The sequence below is a fragment of the Toxorhynchites rutilus genome, chromosome 1 (assembly GCF_029784135.1).
Source record: "Toxorhynchites rutilus septentrionalis strain SRP chromosome 1, ASM2978413v1, whole genome shotgun sequence".
NCBI lineage: Eukaryota > Metazoa > Arthropoda > Insecta > Diptera > Culicidae > Toxorhynchites > Toxorhynchites rutilus.
Window position 1 is genome coordinate 155,321,463 of NC_073744.1, and position 16,547 is coordinate 155,338,009.

At 36.3% G+C, this 16,547-nt stretch overlaps 1 protein-coding gene across 9 annotated transcripts in view; it reads right to left on the reverse strand.

The window, feature by feature from the left end:
- The window catches only part of LOC129762987 (MAP kinase-activating death domain protein), a 66,997-nt gene that overhangs the window by 10,435 nt on the left and 40,015 nt on the right, over positions 1 to 16,547 (reverse strand). For 7 of the 9 annotated variants that reach the window (XR_008740771.1, XM_055761636.1, XM_055761637.1 and 4 more), the window contains 3 exons: positions 8,460 to 8,468; positions 5,957 to 6,029; positions 5,843 to 5,889 (listed from right to left, as the gene is read on the reverse strand). Coding sequence is in view for 8 of the 9 variants with exons in the window: in XM_055761636.1 (XP_055617611.1) it covers positions 5,843 to 5,889; positions 5,957 to 6,029; positions 8,460 to 8,468 (129 nt within the window). In the remaining variant the exon portion in view is untranslated. The remainder of the gene's footprint in view (positions 1 to 5,842; positions 5,890 to 5,956; positions 6,030 to 8,459; positions 8,469 to 16,547) is intronic. The other 2 variants (XM_055761642.1, XM_055761635.1) reach the window with 1 other exon arrangement.

Here is a 16,547-nt window from a genome sequence, read left to right on the forward strand (position 1 = left end):
AGAAAAAGTTATTGTTTGTTTCCAGCATTTAAAAAAACAACATAAAGCACAATTGTCCCATGTTGATATTCTAGAGATCCATATATCCATAATAAATTAATCGGTTGAAGTACACACACTTGTCACACTTTCATCAGGGCTAATGCACTCATTTCTGTTTTGGAAGAACGAACTTATTCTCAAACAAATAAAAAAAAAGTTTAACAGAATACGTGTACACCTTGTTAGCGAATACCTAATAACAATGAGATTATTAAAACGATGTTTTCATGTATAATCTTTCGAAAAAACACAGAAAAACTTATTTTTTGTTCCCAGTATTTCGAAAAACAACATCAAGTTAAATTTTCCCATGTTGATATTCTAGGCATATCTGTCCCACCATGAATTTTTAAACTTATAATCAAGCTTGATTGATTCGAGTGAGGGGAACTTTTCACATTTCATTAGACAATAGTTTACTGCTTATAAAAAACCCGGTATATTGCTAAACTAAATTGCTTAAGTCTTCTGGTAGATAAATATGCTAGAAAACTTTGATTGCGTTTTTCTCAGTTGCTGATTTTGGAACATGGGACAACTATGCGTAGTACGGCAGATTAGTCGTTGGATGGTGTACACAATAGATCGAAATAGAACAAAATATGCTGAAAACTGCCTTCTGTGGCCTGCGTGGGTATGTAGAAGTCTCCATTGATCGTCTGAACAAGTTTTAGCTGCTTATAGTGCATTAGAGAACATTATATTGGCACAGTAGATGTTCGGCTTCGGCGTTGATGTTCCTGGTTGGTCGAGCTTCACATAAAATCGATGCGTTTCAGTTGCTCTTTTCTTCTAATGGAAACGGAAAAGCATAACCTCCCGCAAATGGTGCTTATTTGCAACGAAACTCGACATTCTCAACGCACTAAAAATTGAACTTGTTGTGCAAAACTCAACGACTTGTAAACAATATTTGATTGACAGATGTCGACACTTCTCGGTTCAGCAAAATTCAGCTGTCGCCGTCGATTATTTATAGCACCTTGAGCCATTTTGTGGAAACGGAACGAATTAAGTGGCACACCTAATATTTTATAGGGGCATAGTGGTCACCCTAAGAAACATGCGCATTTCCAGCGTCCACATACCGCTTCAATCCCCGTTTTTCGAAGAATATTGTAGCTCAACTTATTGTTGTTCAAGATAGCAAAAGACTTTTACTATAAAAAATTAAAATAGTACATTTTTCATCATTAGAAAAAAGTTGAAAAATCGAACTTTTTTATTTGTCTGGAGGTAAAGTGGTCATCTAGTGCGGCAAAGTGGTTACCCGTACATATAATGCTAAACTGAATAGATTTATGCGGAGCATCGCACCGCAAATCGAAAGGCAGTTTTGAAAACTCCAATAAATTCTGCAAAAGGATATTTTTTTACTTTGACGAAAAAAAAAATTATTTGAATGTTTGCATCGATTTAAAAAAAATGCAAAAAAAATCCACTGTAATTCTGCAAATACAGCAGCAAGTTCTAATGTTTGCAGGGAAATTCTAAACCCAGAGTATTCCCTAAATATATGTGAACGTTTCATGTTGATACATTCAGCAACTTTTTGACGTGGGACTTCGTCTAACCGGAGTATATGGGGGTAAAATGAAAACCTAAACACAGAACATGCATGAAAAAATGAAACATTCCGTATGCTTATAACTCGAACATTTCATACTGGATTGGAAAGATGTTTGCATCAATTGAAAGGGAATATTTCTACGCATCTATCGCAATTGATAACATGATATTTTTCATTAGATAAACAATTGAATAACTGTAAAATGTTAAGCGTTATCTAAACGCCCTAACTACCTCGTTTTGATTGGCCTGATTTACGGTTTACCCAACATAGACATCATAACCAAGCAGCCTTGGGGAAATCGGCAATGCAAATACATGAATGTATGGGGATTTTCGTTCTCACCGAAATGTGTTCCCTAACACAGACTTCAAAATCAAGCAGTGTTGGAGAAATCGGCATTGCAAATACATGAAAGTCGGGGGTATTTTTGTTTCGACTGAAATGTGTTTCCCTAACACAGACTTCAAATCTATGGAGCGTGGGGAAATTGGCATTGCAAATTCATGCAAGTCGGGGGTATTTTTGTTCCGACTGAAATGCGTTTACCTCATACAGACTTCTAAACCAAGGTGTCTGGGAAAATCGGCACTGCAAATAAATTCAAACTGCGAGTACTTTCGAACTCGCTTGCCTTTGTGCAGACTAAAATATGTTTCCTTAACATGGTCTTCTAAACTTAGGAACCTGGAAAAATCTTGCAGATATTAGAGGCAAATGAACTTACAAGTTTAAAGGCTCTATAATATAAAAAGTATAAGTTGAAGTTGTTGATTCATGCAAGCCGTGGGTACTTTTGTACTCGCATGTTTTTTTGCACTCCGAAAAGTATTTTCCTAACACGGATTACAAAAACGGGTACGAACACAACGCTTTGGTTCGGTTATTCAAGATTGCACTGAAGTATATGGCTTCATATCTTCTGCTCACTGGATTTCTGGCACTGAGTGCCTGAAGTTCATCAAATCAAGCATATTCGCGGTTCGAAAAGTACGTACACTTGAGAGATGCAAACTTCAGATGGAAATATAAAATAAAATAATCGTTTGATAATTCTTCCGTTCACATATTTTGTCCTAGGCATCATACTAAACGTAAAAGGACTGTCAATCAATTTACTTGTAACGAAGAACATAAATTATCACAATGCATGAATTGACTTTACATGGCATCTATTCAATCTCTTTACTCACAAAGCAAATATATCGAATTCGAGTGAATCCGGAAATTGTTTCATTCAATCAAAAATTTAATGAATAAAAACAAACGATTGCTAAGTTAAGCTAGTCCCACGTCAACTTTGCGGTTATATCATAGATATAACCCACCCATTTTTTCCTAGAAGATTTTTCAAAATTTGGAGCCGCGTAGGATTTTGTACTTCGGATACGATTTACGTTTAAATACTCCTCTAATTTAGTCCATGTTTTGAAAAATCGGCTAGAAAAAACGGCTAAACGTATCAATATGAAACTTTCACATATATTTAGGGAATACTCTAGGCTAAAAATTTGCCTGCAAACATTGGAACCTACTGCGATATTCGCAGAATTACAGTGGATTTTGTAAAGCACTATGAATATCCTGTTTTGAAATCGATGCAGAACATTTAAATAATTTTATTTTCGTCAAAGTAACAAATTATCCTTGTGCAGAATTTATGGGAGTTTTCAAAACTACCTTTCGATCTTAATTTTTTTTAAGTGAAAATTTAAAACGATTTTTTGGGGTATTTTTCATTTGAAATTCAAAAAATTTCCTACATTTTTTTTTATCAAAAAGTTGTTAGTCTTATAGTTTTTGAATAAGAAAATTTCGTAAAAATTCAGGAAAAAACTTTGGTACTTTTCGAAAAGTAGCTCTTTTTTTTATGTGTAACCCACAACGTTTCATCGCAATCTGAGATGGTGCTGCCAACTCCTGAAGCGGACCTTACGCGGGCAATATTATTGCCCATATGTTGACATTTGAGAGCATAATGACAACTGAACACAGCCAACGATCGATATTGATGAATAAACTCGTATTTTTTTTAATTTTCGAACATCAATATCATGACATTTCACATAAATGCATGTTGTTGACGTTTCACCCCACGGATTTCGAAAGTGAGTTTTTGTATAGCCTTTTTTTGCGATTGCAATATACAAACAAACTTATACAAACTTCTGAAATTTTAGGAAACACTTCTAGGATTGCATTTACATTTGATTTGGAAAACTGAAACGAAAACTGTTAATAACAAAATACAAATCAAAACATCAAGGTAAATCGATAATGTGATGTCGAGAGAGTGAATGAAACGGAACAGCGTTTTATGAGTATTTTTAACGTTCTGAATTCGGTCATTTTTTGCGCTAGCAACCGAGGCAGCCACTTTAGTCTAGGTTGGGTGTTTCTTCATATTTCGCTCTGTGTATAAAATTGGAGAACGAGAAGATTTGGGAAAACCGCAGGCGAAAAAACATTATGCGTTCGTTCAAGGTAAAGGGTGAATATATTGGCTTGAATTTGATATGTCGAAGGATCAGGACTACGTGTTTCAAGTAATTAAATAACACCAAGTATAATTTTTCATTCAAATGTTACCTATTTAAAAAAGTCTTCGAGCCTTCTTATCGAATGAAATTCGTCATATACAACAGCGAAAATCGTTCTGTTTCGGACTACCTTATTCACGAATCAACTATGGGGCTGTCTGATTGATACATCAAATACTCAAGACGAACCTTAACGGTTTGTTCATTTTTTGGAGACGAGCCTTATCTATGTAAAGCAACATGTGACTTGTGGCGATTTGTGGTGATGCCAAAATGTTTCATTCGAAGTGAATGAAAGAATTTAGATTAAAAATTGAAGACTAACACAGAAATTATTTCAAACTTTGTGAAACCAACAAAAAAATAATTATCTGTTCAGCTGATCGTTCTATAATTTTAGGCATTTTTCTTCTATGTTTAAGAATTTTCTAATACACAGTTTTATAAGGAATACCAATGGGCACAGCAATGGCTTCAAAACCAATTTTAAAAATCCATAAATAGGTGGTGGTGTCCTTGAGCCTTGTAATTTGTTTTTTATGACATTGTTTCGTGTTGATAGTTGAGTAATAATTTGCCCAAATGTACATTGCGAGAGTCATCATTACTTCTCATTGGTATATGCGCGAAAATCAACATGGAGAAAATTTTGTGGTTCTTGAAACATTGCAGTTTCTTTGAAATGAACTCTTGAGATGAAGCACACAACATTTTAAAGCCACAAAATTCTTGGTTTACAACATTTAGTTTTGTTTGTGCGTGTTTTCGCGTGATAAACAAAAAATGAAAGAAAAAAAATCAGCAAATCGATAAACAGCTCTCAAAGCTTGAATGATATCTCATATTTCTTACTAAATGAACACATACAATCATTTGGCTACGAAGACCCCTAGAAATAATAAAATTCACAAGGTACTAATGGAAAACCCAAAAAAATCCATTTGACCTTACCCGTATTTTTTGACTTTGCAAATTGTTTGACCAAAGCTGGCAAAAAATCTTTTGGAGAAAATGAAAATTTATTATCCTTCACGAATGTTTTCACGTCTATAATAAAGCCATTCCACACCAAATCACCCTAAAAAAGGCCGAATCGGAGGCCTCAATTTTTTAAACCTTGTACGTAAGATGTCAACTACCTAAAATTCCAATTTTCATTATCAGATGGCCAATTTATATTACGACTGATTTTATATAAGAGCGTATTCAAAATCATAGATTTTTTTTCTATGTCTGATTGAAATATGGTAAACATCAAAGTTGTTGAAATCAATGAACTGTTTAGAATGAATAACGTTTTAAATACACCGTCAAAAAAGTTTACTTAAAAATTAAATTAAACTTTAAACGTTTTTACAACCCACATAATAAAATAATAAAAAATAAATCAGTCGTAATATAAAATGGGCACCTGATGATGAAAACTCGGATTTTAGGTAGTCGTCACTTGGCGGTCTGCTGATTTGGCGTGCTCAATATTTCTTTGAAGATTTCCATTGAAGACAACAGTCGACTAGTGGATAGTGTTTTGGGCATGACACAGTATTCTTGTCTGCAAATATAGACAACCCAAACTATTTGGATTATATTCACATGAAACACCATGCAAAACTAATGCACTAGAACAATCCATGAAGAACATTATGACGAACGATAAACTTGAGTACTCAGGTGAGGAAAGCATAGTTACCAAATTTGACATAAACTTCCTCTGCACCAGTTGACGCGTCTTGGGATCTAGAATGGAAGGTAGAAAAAAAACAATGTAGTTAAGTGACTCTGTGATCGTAAAGTTGGTACTTACTGTATTCTTCCAGTATGAAGACTCCCCCCTTTTGGGTGAAACATTTCCTAATGTGCTCCAATCGGATGAAAAACTGTTCGGTGGGAGGTTATATGTGAAGAAAAAAAACAGTAAATCGACATTTTAGTACCACGTGCCGTGACATAACGAATGAATTGCTTCAAAATCAAACAAAGTCTAAGTGTGTCAATTGAATGTTTTGTGTTTCGTTTGTGGTATTTTTCCATTGTTTGGTTTTGCTTTTGTAAAACATTATTTTAGGGTGCTCAGTTAAGTTTAAATTACAGTAATATACAGTTTCCTAAAGTTAAAAGCCTTACAACATGGTTGAAGATCTCACACGTTTGTACTGCATCGTGGTACAACCGGTGACATTTGCAACCATGCCGGGGGTGATTTTCGTATCACTTTGAACAGACAGATGACAGCTGTTGTTGACGTTCATTCTTCTGTCAGTTGTTACGGACAAAAATAAAGAACGGAAGTTCTACGTTGCTACAGTCTACGCGCAAGCAATGAATAGGCATCTAGTGTCCAAATCAATCACCGTAAAAAGAGAACTACGAAACTCATAAGGCAACCCAAATCGGAAAGACTCACTATGAACCGAAAAAAAATAAATGTCTCATGATACCAAATCAGGCAAATAACGCTTAAAGCTAGATGGAAGCTCAGTGTATTTTGGATTAGTTTCACCTTCCTAGTGAAAAATGCATTGCGTTCCGGAAGGATGTGAGTGTGGAGAGAATTGCTTTTCTTGCTGTACAAGCTTTGCATAGTTGGTTCAGTTTCGCTGGTTCAGTACGCTGTTTTGTTTTTCGGAGGGTTTGTGATTTTAACAGAACACAACTTTTTCAGAACAATCACAAAAAAGGTGTCATTTCTGTGTTTCGATCAAATAAGCAATACAACATAAGCACTTGTGAGATGGTCTCTAAATAAAAATAAATTAAAAATTGATCAAAGGTTTCAATAGAGGAAAGGAGTACAGTTGGAAACCAAATTTGAGAGGGGGTGGGCCAGCGATTGAAGGAACTAATGTGGGATATTGGTACGTGGTTTTAGTAACAGATGGCAGAGTGAAGGCTCGAAATCAAACAATGTAGTAGAGGATGAAGGTAGGTGTCGCATGATAAATATTAAGGCTAGGCGCAAATTGAGAAGCGTATAGCGCTCGCAAGCGAACACGAGGCTACCAACACTACTCGTACGTGCCACAAACGTAGCGTGATGGAGCGCATATTGAGTCGCAGTTTGGTGCCATAACGTGCCACTCACATATAATGTCTGATTCACACAGAGTTGCGCGATATATTCATTTACTAACACAATAACCTGACCGGTACAACCATACAGTGCAAAACTCACGGCGCTATATGATTGTTCACCAAAACAACCACTACAACCGGCACGACCAGCACGAGAAACTGTGGTTCAGCCACAGCTTCACGCGAGTAGTGTCTCACGAGCGCTCCACCATCTCGCGTCATCTGGCCAATTTGCGCCATCATTTCTGTTTTCATTAGCCACAAAAACAGGCGCTATATCGCGCCAAGTTACTCGCGCTATATGCGTCTCAATTTGCGCCTTGCCTAAGAGTGCGTTCATCTGACTAAACAACTACTGATGAGAATCATTTATCTTCTTTCCTCCGATCCGATGAAATAAATGACATGCGCTACGGGGAAAGTGAATGTACGTTGTAGAAACTCAAACAGAATATTACAAATGTTTCCACAGAGTAAGATAGCTGCTGTCGCTGAGTGATTTTTCATCATAGAGTACACTAAACTATCTAGGTTTATGCCACTAAGAAAGAAGTTTTTTAAAACACGGGTGACGCAGAGAGTTTCTAATGAAATAATGGTAAAAAGTACTCATGAGCTGAAGTAGATTTCGGGGAGGTCTACAAACCACCACTACAAAAGAAACCACACTATTCGGGTGAAAGTTGCGTGTCTGATACGCAAACGCTATCGGTACAAAATAAACTGAAAATTTAACATCTAGCTTCAGGTATTCGTAACGATACAGATGGAAAATAAAGGCAAAAAAAATAAAATACTACCAGTGAGAAACACTAACTGAAAATTTACTAAGTTCAACTACGAACAACTACTGTATATCTGTATAAAAGAAAAGTAATACTTCTAACCAAAACAGGGTTGCACAGAATCTTCATTCAGTTGAAAAACGTCTACCACTTGTTTGCAAAAATGTCTTCAAAAAAAAGTGTCCAAGTTCTAATTAATGCTCAGAAAAGTGACCACAGAATCTCGGCCGTTTTCTATGGCCAAACAAATATATTCCTAACGAAACAAAAAAATTAAAAAGCATCAGTTTGATACATATAGATTTTGCAACAATCATTACGCTATATCGATTTTGGCGTTTATCTGTATCAGGTTTTACAAAATTTGGTGTAAATGTGTGGTGTGGTTTATACGTTACAGATTTTACGCCTTAAAAGTAGGTGATAAGTGAGAAGGAATTTAAACTGTACCTCAAAGTCCTTTTCATCCGCAATTTTTTTTGCAAAATGTTCGAATGACAGGTGAATACGTATTTCGGTCAAGATCATAATCGAATCGTTTGCCCACATATTTGGCGTATTTTGGTTAATTTCGTTGAGAAGAAATTGCCGCCAGATTGACGATTTTACGTTAGACAGATGAATTTGTTTTTGTTTGGTTGACAGTAACAGATGGAATAAAAGAGAAAAAGAAAAAACAAAACCATGATTAGTTTTTTTTTCCTTCTGCATTTTCCAGCATTGATTCGATTTGTTTTTTTGCATTTGCATCGGTTAGACACAATAAGAGAATCAAAGAAATCATGAGAGACAGAGATAGCATTCTTTTACAAGGAAAACGGTGAACATAAAAGGAACAATCAAAACATAAAAAAACAAAACTAGAGGAACATAAAAACAAACACGCAAAGACCATCTCAAAAGTTCATTCTTTCATAACACAACTTTATTGATTGTTACCCAGACTAGTTGACTTTTTCTTGTTGTGATTTTATTGCAAGCACAGTTCTTCCGGGGGGAAATAAATAAGAAATGTATTATTCCGAAACAAAAAACTGAACAGTAAATAACATAAGAAAACATTTTTGCTGTGAATAAAAAAATAATTGAAAGGCAAAAACTTGAACAATCATTGATATCACTGCGACTCCACTCACGGGTAGTAATTATATGTTGACATGGTATCAGATGCGTTACGTTTAGTTTGATAAATTAGACAATTTACTTGGTCAGAATTGACTGACAATCCATTCTACATACTACATATCGCTTGCTTACGTTGCTTTGTTGTAATAAGTGGAACACAGCTTTGTGGAAAAAATTTAATCCCTAAACTGTGAGTGTTATCTAATATTATATATATTGAGAAATAGACAAACGTTGATTTAAAAGTGACATGAAAACAAAACATCAAGGATTCACACAAAAGTTGTTCTTTCATCACCCATTGAGTCAAAACGGAATCGGAATTCATTTTCACATGCATATTCAAAAAAAATTAGAGACAAAGGAAAAGATTTAAATAACATCCATGATATGTTTATCCCATGCTATTAGTTTTTAAAATCTAAAAGCTATACAGTCTTTCTCATTCTATCTCAGAACACATAGTGCACTTCATGACAGCGCATTTATTTCTTTGTTTTGACGGCTTCTGTTGTCATTTAGAAAGGTTTAAGAATCAATCAGACCCAGAAAAATTTCATGTTATTTTAACTGTTTAACTGTTGATAAAATCTCACTCATACATTTCAATTCGAGCTTATCTATCCAAATTTTTAGTAGTTTCAAAAGAAAGGTCTCAAACATAGAAAAGTGTATTCCTGTAAGATGTTGTAGTCGTAAAAATCTAATATTTACGTTATGTTTTCAATGTGGGAAGTATGAATTGAAAACGGTCATTGACAGCCGTGTTATACGTTTAAGGAAGCATTTCACAATTTATAGTCAATACATTATCCGATTTACCCAGTTAACCGTTGCCCCGACCATCTTAGATCGTTTTTAAGCTTTGTAGATATAGTTGCAGCCACCCAAAATTTCAATTTTCATTATGTTAAGGTCATTATGTTGTTCTTTTGGCGTAGGACTACGTCTTCCATAAGGTGTTTCAAATCAGAAGACATGACACGTTTTCATGAAACAGTTATAACGTCGATACATTTTTTTTGGAATAATTTTTTTACGATTTGCATGGTGATCGTATACTAATACGTGTGATTTGTGCTTTTTTGTGCTAACCTACTCGTGTCGCAAATACGAGCATTAGCTGCGGGGCACAGTTTTCATTCTCAAGTCAATGGGCCAACAGCCAGTCAATAGTTTCACAGGTCAGAGGCAAATGAACTCAAAGCTTTCCAAAAGTATCCGCAGTGCTAACTATGTATCGAATTGAATGAAACATTTAGTCCTACGTCAACAATGAGGTCGTGTTCTTGAAAAGTTATGAGTGGACAGAACATTTTTTGTTACTTTTAAGCTCATTTAAGGTAACGGATTAGGATGTCAAAAGATATGCTAAATATGTATTTTGGGTGTATAGCACAGTATAGTCTACACACTTCGCAGTGTTCACAATATAATTCGATCAAAAATGAACTTATTCCAATACACAAATAAAAACGTCAGTAATGTGAAGGAGAAAAGGTATGGTGGCTTTCCCTAAGCTTTTGTTCCCCTTGCAATCATTCTATTTTCTGTTTTTGAACTGCAGATGGAATTTTCCAATGAAAAGAAGTTTATTTTGAACGGTCCCGGTTGTTCCTGAACGGTTTGTTCCTGCCAGTATCATGGCGAGATCTATGGATCTCGAAAACTTCTCCACGTGTGATTAAGAAGAGTTCTTTAATTGTTTGGCATTGATGTTGTTCTCATACAAACTTGGTTTGAAGGTGTGTATTCAAGATGAGCTTATCAGATTATGAAAAACTTTTTTTCCCCAATAAATTCGCAATTTCAGTACATAATTTTCCAGGTTATTAAACGTGCAGGGAGTTCAACTAATTATTAGCATTCAAAAATAAGTGCGGCAATAGAAAAGGTCCAATGACTTTAATGAATTTAACAATAAAAGTCTTAAAACAACAAATTGTTGTTTTTCTCAAGGGTTTCGTTTTCAAATTCATCTGTTTTAACATTTTTTATAACAGGAAGTTCAATTTAAAACTAATTTCTAAATGATTTCTAAATGATGTTTAGTAGAAAGGGATTGTAGTGGATATCTGAAACACCCCCCCCTTCGTTCTTTTAATAATAAAACTAACTTATTTCTAAGAGTTTGATGGTTTGTGGTGTCGTGTCGGACTCAAGAAAATATGTATATAATTTTCTTTTAAAGAATTTTCGATTTTTTTTATATGTATTTGTTTGAAACAAAAATACTGCTAACGTACAGAGTGCGGCAGGAAAAAATGCGAAAACTTTAAATTTTAATATTGGGTTAATTTGTGTAACTTATGATTTATTTCTGTTATACTGTCAACTTTGTTTACGTTTACTTTCAAGTGCTGCATCATAACATCGGAATTGTTTTACTGCAAATTTGTGAAAATGTACGCTAATAAAGTGATTACGAGTTTGCTGCTCGCCTAGAAGACAGTTTATCGCATCAAAAAATCTCTAAAGGATTGTCATAAACATCGGAAGACGAGAAGTTGTTCTCACTGCGCTTCCATTCAGCTCACATGAAGAGTATTTACACAATATCAGTGTCGGTCTCCGTATTAGTTACATGTCTTTGAATTTTTGCTTTGCGTTCAATTTTTACTGCGATGAATATCCACGGTGCCCAAATTAAAAACTCTGTAATTGATGGGATCGAAAGGGTGTGATCCACCATGAGCTGCTGAAGGGCGAACTCGAAATTTATGCGACACATTCAACGGGGAATAACTTTTTTACCATTGGGTAAAAATCAACCAAATTTTGCACACTTTCTCATTGATGTGTATTGTCTACATGCTGTCAAACTCGAAGTCGTGGTTTTCGATTCAACGAAAATGGAGGTGAACCAACGCGAGTCGAAAGAACAAATTCTTTCCAAACACCTGGAATTTCCTGACCTGTCGCACCGGCAGTTGGGAAAAATGTTGAACATTCACCATTCAACCGTCTCCAGAGTGTTGAAACGGTTCCAGGAGCGGTTGACGTTGGACCACGGCAAAGGAGCTGGAAGAAAACCGGGACCGAAGAACAAAAAGACGGAGGGAAAGGTGAAGCGGATGATTAAAGCAAATCCCAACGTCTCAAGCCGTGATTTGGCTAAAAAGATCGGCATGTCGCAGACCTACGTCCAGAATGCAAAGAAGAGAGCTGGACTACATACATACAAGGTACAGAACTTCCCAAACCGCGATGAGCGGCAACAATCGACGGCTAAAACTCGGGCACGGAAGCTCTACGAGAAGATGCTGACAAAATATGGCTGCTGTGTGATGGGCGACGAAACGTATATAAAAGCCGATTTTAAGCAAATTCCGGGGTTGGAGTTTTTCACCGGCAAGAGCAAGTTCGATGTGGACGACAAATTTAAGAAGAAGAAAATGTCGAAGTTCGCCTCCAAATATCTCGTTTGGCGGGCCATCTGCTCTTGCGGACTGAGGAGTGAGCCTTTCGTGACAAAGGGCACAGTAAATGGCGAGATCTACAAATCTGAGTGCCTCGAAAAGCGCCTTTTGCCGTTCTTGCAGCAGCACGACGAAGCTCCGCTATTTTGGCCAGATTTGGCATCATGCCACTATTCTGAAAGTGTCCTGGAGTGGTATGAGGCCAATTCTGTCCATTTTGTTCCAAAGGACATGAACCTGCCAAACTATCCGGAGCTGCGCCCGGTGGAGCAGTACTGGGCAATAATGAAGCGGGAACTTCGGAAGAGCAAGAAGACAGTCAAAGACGAGAAGGACATGTTAAGAAAATGGGAAAAAACTGAGAAACTGTTACCGGATGACACTGTAAAGACTTTGATGGAGGGCATCAAGCGAAAATGCGTTCAATTTTATACTCAAGGCTCCATCGATTACCTTTTCTTTTGATTTTTGAAGTAAATATATGTATAAAACTACCCTAAAATTTAGGTTTGATTCTAAACATTATAAGAAAATTGGCATGACATTTTCGGTGTCGCAATAATTTCGTGTTCGCCCCTTAAAATGTTTGCGTTAGCAAATTTGGAATTTGAATCAAGTTTCGAAGCACAAAATCAAAACTTTGGAAGTATAGTATTTTTCCAGAAAAGAAAAATCTAATAGGCTTTAATTTGATATATCGATCATCTGAACCGGTCTAGTAGCTCAAAAGTTACGATTTTTTTTAAATTGCATTTTTGCTGTTCGGAATTTGAGACAAATGTAATCAAGCATATTTTTAGTTTTTCTCCATAAATATGTATTTGTAAATCAATTTTATTGCGGGCAAATGAAAGAAAAGTATCCAAAAACCACACTAATATCTCGGAAAAGCACCATTTTGAGTAATGAGACACTGTTTAATGGCCAACAAAGCTTAAGCGTTCAAAATTTGAGACAAAACAGTATCATTGGTAAGTTGGATCGATTCATTCTTCATTTCAAAAGATGAACGCTTCTTTCGTGACGGAATCCGTAAATTGCCAGAATGATGGATAAAAGTAGTGGCTAGCGATAATGTAATGTACTTTATTCGTCTCGCGAACGAAAAACTTCTACGCTTCGTATTACACAAACCTGTTTGTTTTACTCCCACAATATGACTATTTTACCCGCATCCCGAAAAAATTCTAGCGTTAGCGTCACACCTAACTTGCCGGGGGTCGGGTTCGATTCCCGTTCTGGTCGGGGAAATTTTTCGCCAAAGAAATTTCTTCCGACTTGGACTTGGTCACGCGTATTCTAGAGCTTGTCACTCAGAATGCATTCTAGGCGTGTTATTTGGCATAGAAATCTCAACTGAGTACAAATAAAAATGAGTAATATTACGTTGAGACGGCGAAGTTCCTCTAGGAACGTTTGTGCCATTTAAGAAGAAAGAAGAAGTAAAATATAAAGACAAGTCCTTAGTATTCTCAAGCGTATATTATTCGATTATCCCCGTAACCCATTGTTCCTTTTGGCATTAAGTCACAACAGGTTGTAATATCAGGTGCTGAAAAAACTCAAGGCATGTATCTTAATGGATGATGGAACATATGTAAAAGCCAACTCCAGACAAATTATAACAAAAAAACTGATAACAAGGTTTATGTCGGACTTTAATTTGTTTTATATGCAGCTGTAGCAAAAAAAAATGAATGTTTGTGCCGAAGAGGACTATTAACTCAGAATTTTACAAAACGGAGTTTTATCCATAATAGTTTTTCCTTGACACTCCATTAATATTTTGGCAAGATCTAAACTAGATGCCATTAGGGGACGACGGGGTGAGATGACCACTCTAAGCATAGTGTACAATCAAACTAGGATTGGGCGATCTTCGTAAAAAGATCGATCTAGTCGAATCGATTTTCCAAACGGCGTAGGATTCGATCCACTTATTGAATCGGTACCAAAGAATCGATCTTTGAAAAATCAAAAGCTTTTTCTCAATTTATCTGCTTAATCTATAGGAGTGTGACCGTTTTACTTTAGATCAAGCGCGACAAGAGTAGGAGGGGTTATTCTCCCCGAATCACTTAACGCTTAATGCGCAACCGTTGTGGAATTATCAGATTATGTGGCATCTGAAAAAATATATCAAATTTATAATGAGTTTTCATCCAACAATTCCTTGAGTCTTGTTGTGGTTCTCCACTTGAATGTTCGTCCCATGTTTAAAAATATATGCCCATCTATCGTACGTTTTTTCGATTCAATTCAAAGCCCATCAGTCAAAGATAAAAGAAAAAGAAATTGAAATGAAAATTGTGTAGTACGACAATTGTCCAGGTACTGAACATTGCACAGAAGCCATTCAAAATAGTAAAGGAATTATGCTCCACCTGGACAACGCAAGGCCATTCATATCGACAGCCACACGCCATTAGCTCCGAAGGTATGGTCTGGAGATTCTCATCCGGTGTATGTGGTTTTAATCTGTTTTTGTCAACGGCGAATGGTTTTGTTGGTCGCCTCGAGTGAAGATTGTGAAAATCGACTGTCCCTGTTTTTCGCCAATAATGATCATTGTTTCTACGAGAGAGACATAACGGTATGATTTCAAAACAAAAAGGTGCATATTTGATGCACAAATCGATCCATTCTAACTATGTTAATAAAGTACTTAAGTATATGTGAGAATAAAGGTTTTTCCTTCAACTAATGTGGACGGTATAAGGAGTGTATCGAAAATTATTCTTAAACATTTAACACGTTATTACACACAAACGGGTGAACTTTTTTTTATCGTGTAATCAGAGCACGCTTTGCTTACATGTCAAACATCGAAATACAAGTAATTTAGTCGCGGCCATAAAGTTCTTTTTGAAATGTCGCGAATTGGTTTGGAAACTAAAAAGAGAATTCTGCACAATTGGTGCACCGAAAGGGTTGTTGCATACCACAAAATAGCAAAAAAATCCAAAGTTTGCCCAGAAAGTGTTGAACGACTCGTCGCAAAGTTCGGTAATGAGTGTTCTTTCGAGGATCTCAGCAGAAGTGTACGAAAACCCGGACCAAGTAATCCCGAATTGGACCGAAAAGTTGTAAATTATATTCAGAAGAACAGGTCTGCATCTATTCGTGATTTGGCCAAGAAGTTCAAAACCACTGTTGGGATGATTCAGCGGATTAAACAGAGACATGGTCTAAAGACCTATTAAAAGCAAAAAGTGGCCAAACACTGGAGCAGCAAGATCGCGCTAAATACGAGATCGAAAGCTATATGAGCGTATTTTGAGCAATCCCAACCAGTGCATTCTCATGGATGAAGAAACATACGTCAAAGAAGATTCCAGAACGCTGCCGGGACCTACATTTTTTTATCAAATCGATTGGAGAGAGTGTGCCATTTGCTGATACGACTGTTGCGATGGAAAAATTCGGCCAAAAAGTGCTCGTTTAGCAAGCCATTTGCACGTGTGACATGCGTGTGACATGGGACCTACATTTTTTTATCAAATCGATTGGAGAGAGTGTGCCATTTGCTGATACGACTGTTGCGATGGAAAAATTCGGCCAAAAAGTGCTCGATTAGCAAGCCATTTGCACGTGTGACATGCGATCGATCAGAAAACAGGTCACGTTTTTATGAAATAAAGTTAACGTTAATAACTATTTTCACTGTGAACGAATACTCATGATTTGCATACCAATCGAATCGGAAATTCTCTAAGATTTGTTTGATATGCTATACATTACATTTCGCTAACAATTTTTGATTGGCCCGATTTACGGTTTCCCCAACACAGACTTCAAAATCAATGTACCTGTGGGAATCCGCTTTGCAAATATGCATGCATGTCGGGGGTATTTTTGTTTCCACTGAGCTGTGTTTCCCTAACACGAACTTCAAAATCAATGTGCTTGGAGGAATCCGTTTCATCAAAACATGCAAGTCGGACACGGACTTCAAAATTAATGTGTCTGGGGAATCCGCTTTGCAAGTACATGC